Raw genomic sequence first — 19,473 nt, forward strand, 5'->3', positions numbered from 1 at the left:
CGTTTGGCAGGTGCACCGGGAAGGGGATGAAGGAGAGCACGTCAGACTTAGGCAGTGGGGCGGGCCGCGGGCAAGTGAGCAGGTAAGCTCGGCGCGCGCTGGGGGTCCTGCGCTCCTCCCCGGCCCCGCCCCCTCCCGGCTGGGCTAGGTGCGAACGGCCCCGCCCCGGCCCCGCCCCCGACCCCGCCCCCGACCCCGCCCCTTGATGTTTGGTTGCGCGTGCGCAGCCCCGCTTCGGCCCCGCCCTCGCCCGGCCTCAGCTGCGCGCGCACCGCCCCTCGCCCCCGTGCGCACGCGCGTCCCCGCCCCCGTCTCCCCGGCGCTCGGAGCCCGAGTCCGCGGGAAGATGGCGGCTCCGCTCATCCCGCTCTCCCAGCAGGTACGGGCCGGCGGGAGGGGGTGCAGCGCGAGAGCGCGGGGCGCGAGGCTGGCGCGGCGGACAGGCTGATGCGCGGGGAGACCCAGCCGGGCGGCGGCGGCTCGCGCTGAGGCGCCCCCGCGGAGGGCGGGCGAGTGGGCGGGCGGTCCTGAAGGTGACAGGCCGGCCCAGCCCGCGGCCTCCCGCGCCCTGGCGACCCTCTGCGGGTGGCGTACAGGCGGGGCCGCTGCCTGTGTCTGCACGGCCCGGGCCCTGGCTCGGCCCCGCGCCCGGCCTTCGCCGCAGCTCCCGGGCAGGGCGAGGCGCTGTGGCAGCGGGCTCCCATTCGGGGAGGTGGGCGAGGGGAGTGAGCCTTCCTGCCGGTGCGTCGGCCCCGCGAGTCTTTGTTTCCTGCCGGGTCCCAGCGCCGGGGCGGACGGTGTCCCCGCCGGCGTGGTGGGGCGGAGAGCCCTGCCAGGGCCGCGACCCTCCCGCAGCGCGATCCCGGACTCACCGCCGCTCTTCCTCGGGAGCTGTTTCTGCCACCCTTGAATCGAGAAAGAGGAGATCGCACGTCCCCGAGACCCTCTCCGTGCCGTCAGATGCGCTTGGTGGTCTTACTAAGGGGCAGGAGCAGTGGCGCGACAGATGCGTGCAACCAGGAGCCTTGCGCAGGCAGCCCTGCTCCCTGGGAGGGACGTTCATTCATTTCTCCGTCAGACGTGCTGGGAGTGCAGCCGTCCCCCAGACAGACAAGGTCGCTGCTCTCCCGGAGGTGACACTCTCATGGGAAGTAGAAACTACCTGTGCCCTGCTAATAACAGCCGCCTCTGTTGACGGAATACCCGTGTTGTACCAAGCACCGTACGATAAGCATTTTGTCTGAAGTATATCTAGCACAGAGGTGGGATCAAGAGTGAGGACACGGGGTCATTATCATCTTGTGTTTATTTCTTGGCTCTATCATTTATTTCTCTGAGTTTCCTTGAGCGACACGTTTAGAACTCATTTGGAAAATGGATATATAAGGAGTATTGGGATAACGTGAAGATGAAGCATGTAAAGTGCGTAGTGCAGTGCCAGGCACATCACAGCACACAGTGATACTATATTATCATCATTTAATTCTCTGGCAGATCTGGACATATGGGAATGTAGACCACAGCAGCAGGAATGCTAAACCTTAAGAGAGAGCGGATAGATGTGTTGACATGACCATGACCAGCTGCTGTTCCGAGGAGGAACACATGCACACCTGCTAAATCTAGCAAGAACCAGCCAATTTGTAACACTGTCACTAAATTAAAAGTATTAAAGACCAGTGGTTATTGACTAGCATTCTCATAGCAGACACGAAAGTGCTATGTAAACTAGGTGCTCTGCAGATGTGGGGTATTGTTATTATTGGCCAATTGTTACAGTTGAGGGTATGTGTGTGTGTGTGTGTGGGGGGTACAGGTTCGATTAATGAGAAAGTGCCCCCAGTTTTTTGGGGGAACCTTTTTAGAATTCCTATCACATTTTGACAGTAGCCCTAGTTTGAACTTTAATGAAAATAATGGCTAATGTTTATTGAGTGCTTTAGAGTTTAAGTGCTTCTTAACATGTTGGCACTTATCCACACAACAAGGGGAGGGGAATTCTTATTTTACTGATGAAGGATTAGCTTCGGAGGAGGGCAGTGGTTTGCCCTTGTGGGTTAAGGTAAGAAAACCTGAATCCGGTCATGTGATTCACCTGCTTAGCACCTTTTTTTTTTTTTTTAAATATTTATTCATGAGAGACCCAGAGAGAGAGAGAGAGAGAGAGAGAGAGAGAGGGAGGGAGAGGCAGAGACACAGGCAGAGGGAGAAGCAGGCTCCATGCAGGGAGCCCGATGTAGGACTCGATCCCAGGTCTCCAGGGTCATGCCCTGGGCCGAAGGCAGTGCTAAACCTCTGAGCCACCCGTGCTGCCCTGCTTAGCACCTTTTGGAATAAGATCTCAATTCCTTCTCAGGAAGCCTTGCTGGTCTGGTACCTGCCTGCCCTTTCCTACCTCATGCTTTCCCTGTACCCACACTGCAGCCATACTTGCTGCTTTTCTACTCCTCCTATAGTCCAAGCTTTCTCTGACCTCAGGGTATCCTCACTGGTTGTTCCTTCTTCCTGAAGTTCTCTTCATAGTTTCTTCTCTTGGTGCTTTCAGTGCCTGGCTCTTTTCCTGTCTTTAGGTGGTAGCTCATTCTTCCCAGAGGCCTTTGCTGACCCCTCTGCCATAGCACTAGCAGTGTGTCTCCTCCACACACCCCTCAGCACCAATCATGGTCTACAGATGTCTGTTTCTCCCCCATTAGACCAGGCACCCAGTGAGAGCAGGTACAGTCCTCTTGTTCCTGTGACCAGCACCCAGGAGGTGTCTGGTAAACTCATGAAGCAGGAATCTGAGACTTACACCTATGAGCGCTAGTTACAGGTGGCTTTTCTTCTCCATGTGTGGAATGGGGCTAGGAGTGGGAGTGGAATTGAAAGAGGCCTTGCAAGAGACTGTCAGCCAGGAGCCTGTGACAGCTTAGGTCTCTGACTTCTATATTTTTTTCTTGTTCCTTTATATGTCAAACAAAGGCATGACCAGCTTTTCTTCCTTAGGTAGCTATGCCAACATTTCTCTCTATCTCTTCTTATGTGGAGTTCTGTGCCAGGTGTTCCTGTTGCCCCAGGTGGGAGGTGTAGCCCTTCCATGTGATCCCCAGCTGAGGGATCACACAGGTTCAAGCATGGGTATGATTCCAGGATAGTTTCTGGTGGGTGGCAGTCAGGGAGCCCCCTGGAGCATGAGGCTGTGCTCTGGTTGGACTGAGGTGCCAAGTGCACTTGGAACATGGTTGGCCAGTTGAAGGTGAGTAAAGTGGTTGCCAGCAGGTTTGCAGAGGGAGAAAGGGGTGTTTCTTCTCTGTCCCCAGCACTTTTCCTATTGGCATCTTTCCTGGTCTGCTCCATTATCCCTAGGATCTGTGACACCTCTTTCACTGTATAGTCTCTGAATACAAATCTTTCCCGTTTGAAAAGTGAGGATTCTAGGGTTGATTTCTCCTTCCACTGGCGTCTGGGTGATTTCTACTTCTCCCTGCCTCCGACCACAGCTCCACTGTGCTTCTCTGACCCCAGATATGACCCATGTCCCTTACCCCCTTTGTACCATGTGGTCTCTTAAGCTACTGGGCATCATGCCATCCTTAACCCCAGTGGCCTGTCGTTGGTCATCCTTGAGCCCTACCACACGGGTCACTGGAACCCACCAGTTGGCCTTCATTGTCTTCTGCATCCTTTCTCTCTGCTCCTGTTTTAGGGCCTCCCCACAGAGCATGCCCTTTCCCTACCAAGACCCTTCCAGAGTCTAGCCTCTCTTTTCTCCCTTGCCAACCCCACACCCTACCCCCATTGGTTGTTTGCTGGAATTAGCCACCTTCTTGCCACATCCATAAGTTCACAGGGCTGGGGCTGTCCCCCTTCCTACTTAGCCTCTCCCTCTTAGTTCATTCCGCACAACCACCCCCCCTGCTCCAGCAACTTCCAGCTGCTCCTGTTTCACTCCCCTCAGTATGTCCAGCTCCACTGCTCCTGGTTTAGCATTTCCCACGCCCCCTGTGCCTCCACCTGACCTTGCTGGCTTGCTCTCCCACACTTGCACCATTTCCCCATATACCCTTGCTCTTCCCAGTGCTCCCCCTATGCCCTCCGTGGTGCTGTTGCTCCCTCCTAATGCTGTGACCTCCTGCTGTAGCCTTCCCCACGTTCTGCCCACTGGAGGCCACTCTCGGAGGCCTCCTTGGTGGTGTCTTCCCTCAGTCCCACCCCAATGACAGTTCTCTCTGCTGCACCTTTTGTGGGTCCCTTGTGTGGCCCTCGACCCAAGAAGCACATGGAAAGGGATCCCTGGGTGGCGCAGCGGTTTGGCTCCTGCCTTTGGCCCAGGGCGCGATCCTGGAGACCCAGGATCGAATCCCACATCCGGCTCCTGGTGCATGGAGCCTGCTTCTCCCTCTGCCTGTGTCTCTGCCTCTCTCTCTCTCTCTCTCTCTCTCTGACTATCATAAATAAAAATTAAAAAAAAAATTATATATAAAAAAAAAAGAAGCACATGGAAAGCCTTGGGCTCATTGATGAAGAGAGTGCCCTGTGCAAGGAGTTCCACCCCCCCCACCCAGGTGCCACTGGGGTCCTCCTCCTCTGCCATGTGCTTCCTATGCCCAAGCACTTAAGATACATCATCTTTTTAATGGGTGCCAGGTTCTAGGAGGTTTTTGTTCCCATTTTGCAAACAGAAAACTGAGATCCAAAGGGATTTAGGTAACGGAAGTACCATAGTTGGTGAGTTGACCCCACATCTGTCTGCCTGCAGAGCCCTGCTCTTTCCCTTCTTCCAGGCAGCCTTCTGGGCACCTCGCCCAGAGCAACACCCGGTGAACGTGTCTGCAGTGAATGCCAAGTGCTTGGGACACTTGTTTGTCCTTTCGTTCCTTGTTTTTTTCTCTAAAATAATTGCTAGTCTCTCTGTCTTACTAGAATGCTAATGGTGATGTGTTATAAATTGGTGGGTAGAGAGTAGGTTTTAGAGTAAAGACTGGCCCTGCCCTGGAAGATCCTGAATTCCCTGTCTGTATCTTACTGACCTGCTCTGGCCTGGCATTTGTGAGCTGAGTAGCTCCCAGTTAAGTACGTTTTGCTACCTCAGCCTCAAGTTTGAACTTTATTTTTTTATTTTTTATTTTTTTTAAAGATTTTATTTATTTATTCATGACAGACACACAGAGAGAGGCAGAGACACAGGCAGAGGGAGAAGCAGGCTCCATGCAGGGAGCCCGACGTGGGACTCAATCCCAGGACTCCAGGATCACGGCCTGGGCCGAAGGCAGGCGCTAAACCACTGAGCCACCCAGGGATCCCCCAATTTTGAACTTTAAAGCAACTTAGCTACGCCTACTTCTTTAGCCGATCAGCTGATCTGGGAAGTGAATGTCTTTGATCAGGTGGTACTTGAGAGCTGAGTGTCTACTCTCTGATGCCTCAAGCCACTTCATGTCATTATACTGACAGATGGACACAGCTGCTGTCACCTCCATGAGAGGCACCCTGTCAGCCACTGAGGGGGTGCTCTCAAGCTCTCCCCACACAGACTTCACCTGAATATCTGGCGTCCGCGCAGAAAGCTACTACATGTTCTTTCCCAAAGAGGACTTCCCCTTCCTATTTTCATTTGAGGTCCCTTTAGGGTGTGTGTGTTTTCAGTGTTAGGGTCTCCAGATGTTCTTTCAGTGCCCTCAGTTGTGTAGTGTTTTCAGTTTCTCCACGTGCGAGCTGGCAGTAATTCTATATTATGTGTCTGCCTCCTGACAGTGGAGTGTCAGCACCTTATGTGTGCACTGTTCATTCAGCAGATACATATCAGGCATCTTCTCTTTGCTGGGCACTTCCAGGGCAGTGGGATGTAGCTGTGAACTGGAAGACAGCCCTGTCCCACATAGCTGAGGGTCTCAGGAGCAGGGCACAGGTGGAAGGAAACAAGCAAGTATGTAGTGTGTCCCAGGGTGAAGTGATCTGCACAGTGAGAACTGACTCAGAGTCTATGGTCCATGTGTGAGGTTGGGGAGGCCTCAGGCGCCACAGACTGACCAGGAAAGGCTTTTTGCATTGCTCACTGTATCCTCCCAAGTCACCCTAGTCAGTCTTATTCTCACTTTATAAAAGGGTAAACTGAGGCCCAGAGGCATATGTTACTTGTCAATGGTCACACCTGGCAAGCTTGCACTGATGCAGCTCATCTAATGCAGGCCTGGGGCTCTGTGTTGCATTGTAGGTTCTATTTGTTTGTTTATTTAAGTAGGCTCCATGCCCAGTATGGAACCCAGTGCAGGGCTTGAGCTCATGACCCTGAGATCAAGACCGTAGCTGAGTCGGAGGCTTAATTGACAGAGCCACCCAGGTGCCTCTTATTATTATTATTATTTTAACTGCCAAGCATACAGCAGTGTGAGATCTCATTTGGTTTTAAACTGGTCGTGGGACGCCTGGGTGGCTCAGTGGTTGAGCTCGGCTCAGGGCAGGATCCTGGGATCGAGTCCTGCACCAGGCTTCCCACAGGGAGCTTGTTTCTCCCTCTGCCAGTGTCTGCTTCTCTCTTGTGTCTCAGTGGTTGTGCCACCTAACCTCTAGATACCGTGGAGTCTGATGGAGAGAAGATCATTTGTTTAAATTCTTATTTTGTTTTAATCATATCTCACTGAAAAGTCATGGGAGAAATGGAAAGGCAGCCTTATCGTCTTTACAGGTTTCCCTGCTCAAGTGGGTATTTGTTGCTTCACTGAGACTGATGCAGAAATGAGTGAGCCATGCCTGGCCCATGAGGAGGGTTGGTTTGATCCAGGCCACAGTGGAGGCACAGGCCATGAGTGGTCAGAGCTGGATGAGGGGTGGATAACTTGCTTCCACTTGGAGAAGGGGCATTTGGGTTGGGCTGTGGGGATGCTGGGAAGAGAGGAACGAATGCTTTTTCAGACGGAGGCAGAACAGAATGAGCAGAAGCCAAGACCCTGGGATTCCAGCTCAAAGGGCCAAATGTGAGGCCAGGACTGTGTTCTCTGGGGTCCACAGCCCTCTTTTAACTACAGTGACTTAGAGATTAAAGGAAGAAGGTGGTTTGGTAAATGGGACACAGTCTGTGCTTGGCCTACAGATTGACCTGAGACAAAAGGGACTGACAGGGTATCTGCTTGCTTAGAGAGTGGCCCATGTTGGGGGAGTGGGGAATAGTGGGAAGGAGACCTGCCTGCTGGGTGACCCAGAGGGCTCCTTGGAATGCTCTGCCCGCCATAGTAGGCCCAGCCCTTAGTGTCACAAACTGCTGGAGGGAAGTAGAAGTTGCAGATGACCACAAACAGCCATGTCCTCAGACTTCCGTCTGGCCTTACCTATTGGGTGGGATTGTTGTACTCTTGATGGCAGAATCAATTTACCAATTCTGTTTCAGACCAGCCGATACAAAGTCAGTTCTCCTTTTGTAGACACTGGTTGAGAGCAGGAAAGGATGGTGCCCGGAGGGCTGGTCGTCTGTCACTGTCTGCAGACTGGAATTGGGCTTCTGCCCCATCCAGCCTCCTACTCATCTGCATCCCACTTTCCCAGTTCTGCCCTCCCTGTTTGCTCTGCCCTGCGGCCCCTGGGCCTTTTTAAAAAATATTTATTTGAGAGACAGAGAGCGAGCGAGCAAGCTCACAAGCTGGGAGAGGGACAGAAGGAGAGGGAGAAGCAGGCTCCCCGCTGAGCAGTGAGCTCAATCCCAGGACTCTGGGATCATGACCTGAGCTGAAGGCAGACACTCAACTGACTGACCCACCCAGGTGTCCCAACCCCTGGGTCTTCCTTTCAGTTACTTGTTCGGGTGACATTCCCTCTTGCCTCAGGGCCTTTGCACATGATTTTATGGCCCTTTTCTGAGATATTCTATCCCCCACTTTATTTCTGGGTTAACCTCTGTTCCTCCTCATATCTCAGTTGGCACATCACTTCCTCAGCTAAAGCCTTCCCTGACAGGCTGGCCCAGCTTCTCTGTTGCTGCCTGTGGGGATACTCTGTACTTTTCCACATGCCAGCCTGTAATTTTCTATTGGTGGGATTATTAGATTGATGGTCATTCTCTCCTACCATGTAGACTAGGTCCACAAAGGCCTGTTTTAACTTGTCCCTGTTCCCCAGGTGCTCAGTAATCATCTGTTGAAGGAATGGCAGAGTGATAGGGCAGGTCCACAGTATGTGAGGCAGGTAGGGGCTATGGCAGGATCTTAAGGAGTGAAGTGACTGGTGGCATAGAGAATGGGCAGAGCTGGGTACTAGCTCAGAGACGTTAGTTGTGATGTGGGCATGGAGTGATAAAGAGTAGCCTGGCCTGAGGTGGTTTCCGTAAGAGCAGAAGGGGTTGGTGATCGAAGGAATGTGTGAGATGGTTATTTGCACCAGAGCCTTCTAGGTGTGGGGAGGAAGAAGAGGCAGGTGGGGTGTGTTCAGCCAGCAAAGCAAGGCCAGCTTTCCTGGGTGTTGCCAGGTGGGTAGCTGGGTCAGTTGAGACAAGAGCCATCACCTTGCAGTGGGCCCTCCAGGCTTGATGGGACCCTGCATTTAGGTGCAGTTGAGAAGCAGCCTAGCTCCTGGGGTCACTGTCACATCCCATTTGCTGAGCACCCATCCTATGCTGGTCTGGGACTAAGATAAATAAAACTGAGCCCCCATCCTTTAGATGGCTCAATTGGAGCTGGGTTCCCGGGCACACAGATAGATAGGACCCCAGGTGACAGATACCCTCATGGAGGTCAGGTGGCAGCCTGCAGAAGCGGAATGAATTGCCTCCACTGGGTTGGAAATAAGGAAAGGAGGAAGAGAGGGCCTGGGTCTTCCTTCCTTTTTTTCCTCTTCTGTTCCAGCAGGACTGGAGGAAGCAGATGGGTCCAGCCTTTGAGACTGGCCACTCATCACCCTCTCTGACCCTGTCAGAGCCTCCTTCCCTGACTCTGGTAACCTAGGTGTTGGGGAGAGATTGGGGGTGCAGGTCTTGTACAGAAGTAAGGGAGTGTGGTTGGACACCCACTTTGTGCCCATTCACCACTGACTCCCCGTTAGGGAAGTGTCATTGTCACTGTCTGTGCTCGTTTCTGAACAAGGAAACTGAGAAGGATAGAACTAAAATGACAGGTTCCAGGCCTCCCAGGGAGTTGGGGTGCTTGGATCAGATTGCAGCTCCAAAACCAGTGTTCTCTCCTGTGGACATTGCACCGTGGGCTCCTAGGGGGTGGGCAGGAGCAGCCCTGTCCCTGCTGTGTCCCTAGTCCCTGCAGCAAGCAGGTGATGACTGTTGATTGGCGGCTGCTCGCTCCAAATAGCAGCCAGGAGCAGTCTCTAGCTGCCATTCACAGTAGTTGATGAGTGGAAATGTCTTATCTCCTTGGTGAAGAAGCAGGAACCTACTGCACTGGTGAGGTAAGTCAGGGAGGCCAGCATCCTGATGGCCAGGCCCCCACCTTTCACAGGGCTGCCCATGTCTCTGCACTTCAGCTATGAGAGGGTGTGGGGAGGGTGTTCTCTGATTTACTAATGACAGTAATAATCATACCTGTGGAGCCATAGAAGATGTGTCTCCCTTTTTTTTTTTTTTTTAAAGATTTTATTTATTCTTGAGAGAGAGAGAGAGAGAGAGAGAGAGAGAGAGAGAGAGAGAGGCAAGAGACATAGGCAGAGGGAGAAGCAGGTTCCCTGCAGGAAGCCCGATGCGGGACTCATTCCCTGGACCCAGGATCACGCCCTGAGCCAAAGGCAGATGCTCAACCGCTGAGCCACCCAGGTGCCCTGAAAATTGACTTTTCTTAATCCACAAAGGATGTTTGCCACTTTACTTACCCAGTGGGGAAAGGAAATGATTTTTCGGACTGCTTTTAAAGGGGGAAACATAAACAAAAAAAAAAAAAAAAGAGAAAAGGCCTGTTGATGGTGAGGTCCTCACAGGGAGATTATTAAGCCAGGACTGGAAAGTTGGGGGCATGGATTAGCCCCCTAAATTACTCCCCATCCTAGAAACAGCACTGTTTATGGCTAGAGGTGCCCACATGCAACTGACCTAGGTGTGTGCTATTGAGAACATTTCTCCCATTGGGAGTGTTCTTTGATCAAGACCAGAAGGGTCTCTATGCCCTCAGTGCTGTACCCCTGGATCCACTGTGGACACAATCCATGGAGAAGAGGATTCCATAGGGGATGAGCAGATGTCCACGGTTGCTGAGTGGGTGCAAGTAAGTGCTGCTGTTTCTCTCGCCTACACACCAGCTCAGGGAATCGGCATTTTCTTTCATGCCGAGCTCATTCTGTTGGCATTCGGCCTCTTCATTTAATTCTGTGTTGCCTTTTAGCTACCAAAAATTATCCTTTAATTTACAGCTGCTAAGCACTTAACCTACTGTGTGTGCAATTGCCCACTTCTTTTAAAAAAATAAATAAGACTAAGAGAACTAGTAAAAGACTCTTGGGAGTGGCTCAGCCAACTAGTTGAGTGAGAGTATGAGTACAACATGTACTGCAGCGTATCCAACATTTGGTGAAATATTTTATTATTTTTTGGCAAAGATCATTTGGTGTGGTGTGTTGTAAGGACTGTGATTTGATGCCTGCCAAACACGCCCTGATTAGTAGCCTTGCCTGACTTCCCTTCCCATCCCCATGATTCCTGGTCAATAAAGCTTGCTCCTCTGTCTCAGTGATAGTAGTAAGAAGGGTAGTAATGGACACAGTAGCATCTTGGGGTTTGTAGAGTGCTTTACCTACATGTTCTCATCTGGTACTTGAGGTAGTCCTCAGGGCAGACACTGTATTATTTCCACTTCATGGATGGGAAAACTGAGGCCCCAGGAGGCTTTGTAACTTGTCTTCACTCTGCTGCTAAGTAGTGGAGCTGTGTCTGCTTGAGCATCAACATCTCTGCACCCATCTCACCCACTCCCTCCTGAGGCTCCATCAAAATCTTACCCATTCTGTAAACAAATAGTTTATTTAAAAAAGTCTACCGAAGCTTCACTTACAGTGCCAGCATTGCAAGAGGTAGAATAAATCTGAGACTTCTACCCCACTCCCTACACCCCAGAATTGAAAATGTGGGAAGTAGGGAGCCCCAGTTGTTAACAGTAGCCTTGACAAAAATTGGACATTAAGAAATGTCCCATTTGTAGATCTGAGGCTATGGGAATGTGGAGGAGAGATGCATTTCATTTGGGGGGGAATTTGGGTGGCTTTTTAAAGCAGGGGGTCGGTTTTGGGGCTGGGAGGTAATTGGCCTTGAGCAGCGCCAGCCCCCTCCCCAACCCCCCCCACCCCTGCCTCAGGCACAGGGAATGATTTGTGTCAAGATAAGGAGTGTATGGTGTGCACTACGTAGGGCATCTGCCAGTGCAGGAAGGGAAAGCCAGGATTGAGTGCTGTGTGTGCACAAGTGTGTGCAAGCGTCTCTGGGTGAATGTGTATCAGCATCCAGGTGTATGGGTGTGTGTTGGATGTGGGTAGTGAAATTAGCTCAGCAGGGGCAGGGGATGGCTGAGAGTTTGAACCTTGCGCTCCTCACCAACCACAAAGGGTCTTTTCTGAGCTGGGGAGTGACCAGCTGGGGAGCGACCACCGTGTGAATTCCTCCCCCTGCTCCTGCCAGTGTTTACTCTTCAGTGTTTGTTCCCTGAGCAGATAACTGTGCTCCGCTCCCCTGTGGTAGTGGTGACTGTTTTTTGCTCACAGTGGAATCCAGGAGCCTACTTGGTGCCTGGTGCCTAGAGGATCCAGGCTCTGTAGAAGAGCAGTGGGTGCTGGTTGGCTGCTGATGCCACCCACAGAGAGGAGGGGAGGGGCACGGAGAGCTGCTGACCCAATCTGCCTTGGGGATCCCTGAGTCCTGGGCAGTGTGCCCGCTTAAGAGGTAGTGAAATATCGGGCCAGGACTCAGATATGGTAGAAGATGGTAGAGACGTTGGAACCCCAGGGTGGCTGATCCAGGAAAGGAATTTTGGGAAGATTCAGGGCACACTTGGGAAAAGTTGGGAGCACTGTGGGCCGTGGGCAGTGGGCATTCTCATGGAAGGCAATAGGCCCCCCCCCTGCTGTGTGGGGGCCCTGTCACCCCTGTGAGTCTGTTCAGGGCCTGGTCCACTGTGCAGAGAAAGAATGGATTGGGGGGGGGGGGTGTTCTGTGAGATGCTGGGAAGAGTGATGCCCAGAGAGGGCTCTAGGGAGGCCAGGGTTGCTTTTGATCTTAAGCAGCATTTTTGGAAGAACAGGCTAGAATCTGCCCCATTCTCCACCGGGAGCTTATTGCCTGATCCTTTTCTGTCTTATCCACCTGCCCTCTGTGTGGCTGCACTAAACCCCATACCCCTCCCTACATGCTCAGCCCCTGGTTCCTTCAGGATCCCACTGCCTTGGTGTTTGCCCACCAGTGGGGACTCTTTCCATCTGTGTTGTAGGCCTGTCTACCCCAGTGCTTCAGTGCAGGTGCTCCTTGTCCTGTAGCCCCTCAGGCAGGCTCAGCTGGGGCCGTGGCGGTCTCCCCACCCTCATAGGTGCATGTTTGGTCTGCCAAGCGCCCCCACCACCCCATCTGTTCTCCCAGCACTTGAAAGCCTTCAGTATACATTGTCATGTGTGATGACATTCCCCACCAGAGTAGGAGCACCGCCAGGCACTCTGTAGAGACTGCTTAGAATGAGATTTCCACCTTGATGGCCCTTGAGGACATCCCAGAGTAAAGTATTTAAAGGTGAACAGCCCCCTTTCTCTGTGTTTGTGCACAGTGAGTGGCTGCATTCCTTGGCCTTCCCCTCCTGGGGGCCCACCGAAGTCTGTCCCTGGTGGCTCTTCTGTCACCTACTCCGAGTAGCTAAGTGCTTATTCAGTACACTGGTCGCTAGCACATCTGCTCAGGTCACCATGGGGACCACATTCCGGGCTTTTCAGTGGGTGGGTACAGACTCCGTTACTCACTGGGTCCACCCTTCCCGGCTGGCTAAAATTGTGCTGAATGACTCCCAAGTTCCTGGCGGCCCCCTCTGCCTTGGAGACACCTTGCCCATCCCTGACCCCTGGCTCAGGCCCTGGAGGCTTCGGCTGTACCGTCGTAGACCTCATATCCTGTGGCACCTTGTGATGTAGTCATGCTCTCAACCTTGCAGGCCTGTCTCCTCATCTTGAGCACTGGAGCTCTGTCTCACACCCTTTTGTATCCTTGATTCTTCCTCATAGTATGGCCTTAACGTGTGTGTTGAACACATGAATGAATGAATTTACAAGTTCCAAGGCAGACCACTCTTTCAGGAAGTTGTCTGTGAAGAGTAGGAGGGAGGTTGATAGTCTAGGGTGGAACTGACCTAGGGACACATTTATAGGGATGGGATACATTTTCCCATTGGAGCTGGTGGAAGGAGAGGACAAGGAAGAAAACGGGCCTGTAAACAGCTGGCATTGGAGGAGTGCTTACCCCATGCCAGACTCTGGTAGTGGGCATGCTCATCCTTATTTTCCAAATGAAGAAACTGAGGTACAGAGAGGCTGTTCACTCTCCTCAGAATTGTACAGTACTCTGGTGGTAGGTTGGGACTTGAGTCCACATTTGTCTGGTGGCACCTCTGGTTGACCTCTCTGGTTCTGTTTCCTTTGGTGCTAGGAATGCCAGGCAAAGATGTGTGGGTGTAGACCTTTGGGCCTAAGTCTCCTCCTTGGGCTCCTATAGAGGGCAGCATGTCAAGGTGGGAAGGTTGCCTCAGGTGACCATGGTTTCTCTTTTACTTCCATTTCTGGTAGACAGGGCCAAGGACAGTGGTCTTCTGGGAGCACTGACGCTTTTATATCTTGAGACTGTCTTCCTCCTGATAGTTCCTGGCCTAGAACTCCCTCTGGCTGTCTTGTTTGCCTTGAGGATGCTTCATTGCGTGTCAAAACTTCCAGGCATGGTTCTTCTGTTCTTTGGTTCTCCTCATAGGTGGGGAGGCCTTACTTGCACGCCTTACCCACCCCCCATGACATGTTCCCACCCCAGGCCTTGTGTTCCAAGTGGGTTAGAGGCCCTGCGTGCTGTGCTGAATGGCAGGTACACATCTTCCCCTAGTCCTTCATCATGGTGGTCATTTGGGCCCCCAGAGAGAATCCTGTAGCTTTACATCTCTCCTCTTGTATGTTGTTCTTTCCTTTTCTGTCTTATTTACAAAAGCAGTATGCACTAATGTAGAACACTGACAGACTCAGCCACGGCAGAGAGGGGAGGCAGGGGTAGCCAGTTTACTGGTAGGAACCACTTAGCATATGGCGTCCATCCTGCCACATTCTGGTCCATGTGCATATATGATCGTTATGGGCTTACCAGCCAGGTCATAACTGTGTTTGCTGGTTTGGGCCCTCTCTTTGGACTTAGCAAATACATGACGATCATACCTCACTTGTAAATGTTCTGCCCGGATCCTCACCTGTTTTCAATCTTTGCCATCACCTGGAGTCCTGGCCCTCCAGCAGGGTAAGCTGATACAACCCTCTTGCCTTTCCTCACCTCCTGCATAGTTGATCACTTCCTCAGGGTAGACTCCCAGGGCGAGACCTTACAGTAGCAGAAGAGGGTGTGTGTGTGTGTGTGTGTGTGTGTGTGTGTGTGTGTGTGTGTGTTAAAGAAGTGCTAGTTTTTATTGTTTCACAAAAGTATGACACTGCTGGTGATAAAGCTACTCTTTGTTTCTCATACTTAACACCTGAGATGGCTTGTACTATTAGGATCCTTGACAAAGCAGAAACATATCAAATGTTGGTCTTTAATTATGTAACATTTTATATACCCTCAAAGTAGAGGGAAGAGGTTAATGAACTCCCATGTGCCTAGCACCATTTACAACAAATGCCTTTTTTTTTTTTTAAAACTGGCTCCATGCCCAACATAGGGCTTGAATTCATGACCCTCGGATTGAGTCATATGCTCTACTGAGTGAGCCATCCAGGCACCCCAACAAATGCCATTTTGCAAGTCTCTCTGCAGTTGTCTACTATCCCTTGTCCTCTGCCATATGCATTTTTTTCCACATACATTTTTATTTCTGAAGCTTTTTTTTTTTTTTAGAATTTATTTATTCATGAGAGAGAGAGAGAGAGAGAGGGAGGGAGAGAGAGAGGCAGAGACACAGGCAGAGGGAGAAGCAGGCTCCACACAGGGAGCCCGACCTGGGACTCGATCCCGGGACCCCAGGATCACGCCCTGGGCCAAAGGCAGGTGCTGAACCGCTGAGCCACCCAGGGATCCCCTATTTCTGAGGTTTTTATTTTAAATCTCAGAAATTGAGGTGCCTGGTGGCTCAGTTGGTTTGGCACCTCAACTCTTGATTTCAGCTTGGGTTGTGATCTCAGGATTGTGAAATTAAGCCGTCGTGCTCCTCACTGAGTTGGGAGTCCACTTGAGATTCTCTCTTTCTCTCTCTCTCTCCTTCTCTCCCTTTCTCCCATGCTCTCATTGCTGTCTCTGAAAATATCTTGAAAAAGGAAATCTCAGAAATCATGTTTCAATTTGCATCTCTGACAGAAAGACCACTTTTCATTTCGTAACCATAGTGCCATATCAACACCTTACACATGTAATCATTCTTTAGCATTACCTGATTGATACCAAGTCCATTTGCAGATTTCCCTGATTGTCTCAAAATGTCACCTTATTTTGTTGTGAGGTTTCCTGTCTTTCTCAGTATCTTTTTAAAAATTATTTTGAGGTAATTATAGATTTACATGCAGTTAAAAAAAATGCAGAGAGTAATCCTGTGTATTCTTCACTCAGTTTCCTTCAGTGGTAGCAGCAAATCTGTAGTACACCATCACGGCTGAAACTTTGACATTGCTGCAGTCAGATGCAGACCAATTCCATTCCACACGGAGATCCTTACTCTTGATTCTTTTAGCCACTCCTATGCCTTCCTTAACCTCTGGCATCCACTAATCTGTTCATTTCTAGAATTTCAGCACTTTATCAGTTTTTTAAAAAAGATTTTATGTATTCAAGAGCGAGAGAGACAAGAATAACAACACAGATAGCGAGAGAGAGAGTGAGAGAGAATAAGAGCTAGTAGGAGAGGGGGAAGGGAGTCTGATGTGGGGCTGGATCCCAGGACCCTGAGATCATGACCTGAGCCAAAGGCAGATACTTAACTGACCGAGCCACCCAGGCACCCTAAATTTCAGCATTTTAATGATGTTATATAATAGAATCATACAGGACATAACCTTTGGAAATTGGCCTTTTTTGCTTAGTATAATCCTCTGGAGATCCTTCCAGATTGTTGTGTGTATTAGTTCATTGCTTGGGATTTTTCATTGCCAAGTGGTGCTCCATGGGTGGGGAGGGGGCGTCACAGTTCATTAAACCAATCTCCCATTGAAGGACATCTGGTGTGTTTCCAGTTCGGGGCAATTATGAGTAAAGCTGCGCTAAACATCTCAGTACAGGGTGTTACGTGAACCCAAGTCCTCATTTCTCTGGATGGATGCCCAGGACAATTGCTGGGTCCTGTGACAGTTGCAGGCTTAGTTCTTTTTAAGAAACTGTTAAACTGTTTTCCAGAGTAGCTGTACCTTTTTACCTTCTCACTGTCAATGTGTGAGTGATCGGTTTCTCAGCGTAATCAGTGGTGTCATTGTTATTTTCACCATTCTGATGGCTGTGTGGTGGCATTTCCCTGTGGTTTTGATTAGCATTTCCCTAATGACTAACGTATGCTGACCATCTTTTCATGGGCTTACTGGCCATCTGTATGTCCTCTTGGGTGAAATACCTCTTATACCTCTTCATGTCTTTTGTCCGTGTTCTCATTTGATCATTGGCCTTTTTTTTTTTTTTAAAGTAAACTATACCTAACGTGGGAGTTGAACTCACTACCCCAAGATCAAGTTGCATGCCCTACTGACTGAGCCAGCCAGGCATCACCCCACCCCCCATCATTTGCTTTTGTGCCATTGAGTTTTGAGGGTTCTTTATATATTCTGGATACTGATGTTTTGCGAAATCTGTGATTTGCAAATATTTCTGTGACTTGGCTCGTCATCCTCTTACCAAGGTCTTTCACAGAGCAAACATTTTTAATTTTGATGAGGTCCAATTTATCAATTTTTCCTTTTTTTTTTTTTTAAGGTTTTATTTATTTGGCAGAGAGAGCACAAGTAGTGGGAGTGGCAGGCAAAGGGAGAGGGAAAAGCATGCTCTCGTCCCAGCAGGGAGCCTGATGCAGGTTTTATTTTCCCAGGAACCCAGGATCATGACCTGAGCTAAAGGCAGACACTCAACTGACTGAGCCACCTGGGCACCCCTCAATTTTTCCTTTTATGAGTGAGCCTTTTAGTATCAAGTCTAAGAACTCTGCCCTTGATCCTAAATATTTTCTTCTATGTTTTTTTTTTCTTCTCAAAAGTGTACAGTTTTCCATTTAAGCCTGTGATCCATTTGGAGTTAATTTTTGTAGAAAGTGTGAGACTTAGGTTGAGGCTCATTTTCTTCTGGATGTCCATTTGCTTCACTGCCATGTGCTGCTCAGGCCTCTTTCCTCCTGAATGGCTCTGCACCTCTGTCAGTAGTCAGTTGAGTATACCCGTGTCGGTCTGTTTCTGGGCTTTCCATTCTGTTCCATGGCTCTGCGTGTCTACCCCTTCATCACTGCCACACTACCTTATAGTGAGACTTGAAACCAGGTAGACTGCTTCTCCCACTTTATTTTTCTTCTTCAAAATTGTTTTAGCTATTTTGGTTCTTTTGCTTGTCTCTATATATTTTAGAATAATCTTATTTTTATCTACAAAAAAAATGTTGCTGGAGTTTGGTAGGAATCAAGTGAAGCCTGCATATCAGGGGTGTACACGTTAAGTGTGTGGTGTTGTATGGCCCTCCAGAGAAGACAGTTGGTCATCTTCCCACCCACAGGACCCAAGATGCTTGTTCCCCCTTTGCTGACTCTGCCAACCATAGCAAACGCTGGTGCTTCTGTTTTGCAATGCGGAAATTGAACATTTCCCCCAACTTTGCTGTGTCTTTTCTTTCTGAATCGCCTTTGCCTTCTACTTTGCTCATTTTTAAATTAGGATCTCTTTTTCCTTGTGATTATAAAAGCTCTCTCTCATCAGTGTTGTTCTTTTCTCAGCAATACTTACCTTAACTCTGGTTTAGAAACCTCTGATGGGGCAGTTGGAAAGAGCTCTCAGTCCCTGGGAGGTTAGGGATGCCTCAGTGTTTTTTGATGTTTTTAAATGCTGCTGAGCTAAATCCCAGTTTCCTCAGCTGCAGAATATGACTGTGCACATAGCCAAAGTAATGGCTTTGCAAGCAGTGAGGGCTGCTAATGGTAAGTGGAAGAGAGAAACAAGGACTATTAAGTGTGAACACTTCTTTGGGCTGCATTTAAAAAAAATGATTATTATTTTAAGTTTTATTTATTTAAGTAATCTCCGCACCCAGTGTGGGGCGTGAAGTCACAACTTTGAGATCAAGAATTGCGTGCTCTATCAACTGAGCCAGCCAGGCACCCCGTGGGCTGCAGTTTTGTATCAGCATCTGGTTTCCCAAGTAGAAACTCCGATCTGGATGTTGTTTAGTGTTACCTGCCTAATTCCCACAAAACTTGGCAACCTGGTTGAAAAGCACACTATTTGCATTTCCCTGATGATGCATGATATGGAGCATCTTTTCATGTGTCTGTTGCCATCTGGTTACCTTCTTTGGAGAAATGTCTGTTCATGTCATCTGCCCATTTTTTAAAATTAGATTGTTTTCTTTGATGTTGAGTTGTATAAGTTCTTTATATATTTTAGATACTAACCCTTTATCAGATACATCATTTGCAAATATCTTCTCCCATTCAGTAGGTTGTCTTTCAGTTTTGTTGGTTGTTTCCCTTTGCTGTGTTTCGAAGCCTTTTATTTTGATGATGTCCCAATAGTTTACTTTTTCTTCTATTTCTCTTGCCTAGGGAGACCCATCTAGAAGAATGTTGCTATGACCAGTGTCATAGAAATTATTGCCTGTGTTCTCTTCTATGATTATTATAGTTTTGGGTCTCACATTTAGATCTTTAATCCATTTTGAGTTTATTTTTGTGTATGGTGTAAGAAAGTGGTCCAGTTTAATTTTTCTGCATGTTGCTGTTCAGTTTTCCCAACACCTTTTGTTGAAGAGACTATTTTTTCCCTATTGGATATTTTTTTCCTGCTTTGTTGAAGATTATTAATTGATCATATAATTATAGGTTTATTTTTGGACCTTTATTGTTTCCATTGATCTATCTATCTCTTTTTGTGCCAGCACCATACTGTTTTGGTTGCTACAGTTTTGTAATATAACTTGAAGTCTCAAATTGTGATCTCTCCAGTTTTGTTTTTCTTTTTCAAGATTACTGTGGGTATTCAGGGTCTTTTGTGGTTCCATACAAATTGTAGGATTGTTTGTTCTAGTTCTGTGAAAACTGCTGTATTTTTTTATTTTTTATTTTTAAGATTTATTTATTTACGATAGACACAGGAGGAGGGAGAAGCAGGCTCCATGTCGGGAGCCCGACGCGG

At 49.4% G+C, this 19,473-nt stretch overlaps 1 protein-coding gene across 22 annotated transcripts in view; it reads left to right on the forward strand.

The window, feature by feature from the left end:
• Nucleotides 1-237: 237 nt before the first annotated feature.
• The window catches only part of EPS15L1 (epidermal growth factor receptor pathway substrate 15 like 1), a 97,000-nt gene continuing 77,764 nt past the window's right edge, over nucleotides 238-19,473 (forward strand). For 9 of the 22 annotated variants that reach the window (XR_011994452.1, XR_011994453.1, XR_011994454.1 and 6 more), the window contains exon 1: nucleotides 280-379. Coding sequence is in view for 14 of the 22 variants with exons in the window: in XM_072721313.1 (XP_072577414.1) it covers nucleotides 347-379 (33 nt within the window). In the remaining 8 variants the exon portion in view is untranslated. Of the gene's footprint in view, nucleotides 380-9,749; nucleotides 10,170-19,473 lie in introns of those variants that run through there. The other 13 variants (XM_072721311.1, XM_072721323.1, XM_072721318.1 and 10 more) reach the window with 9 other exon arrangements.

Source organism: Vulpes vulpes, chromosome 9, assembly GCF_048418805.1.
Source record: "Vulpes vulpes isolate BD-2025 chromosome 9, VulVul3, whole genome shotgun sequence".
NCBI lineage: Eukaryota > Metazoa > Chordata > Mammalia > Carnivora > Canidae > Vulpes > Vulpes vulpes.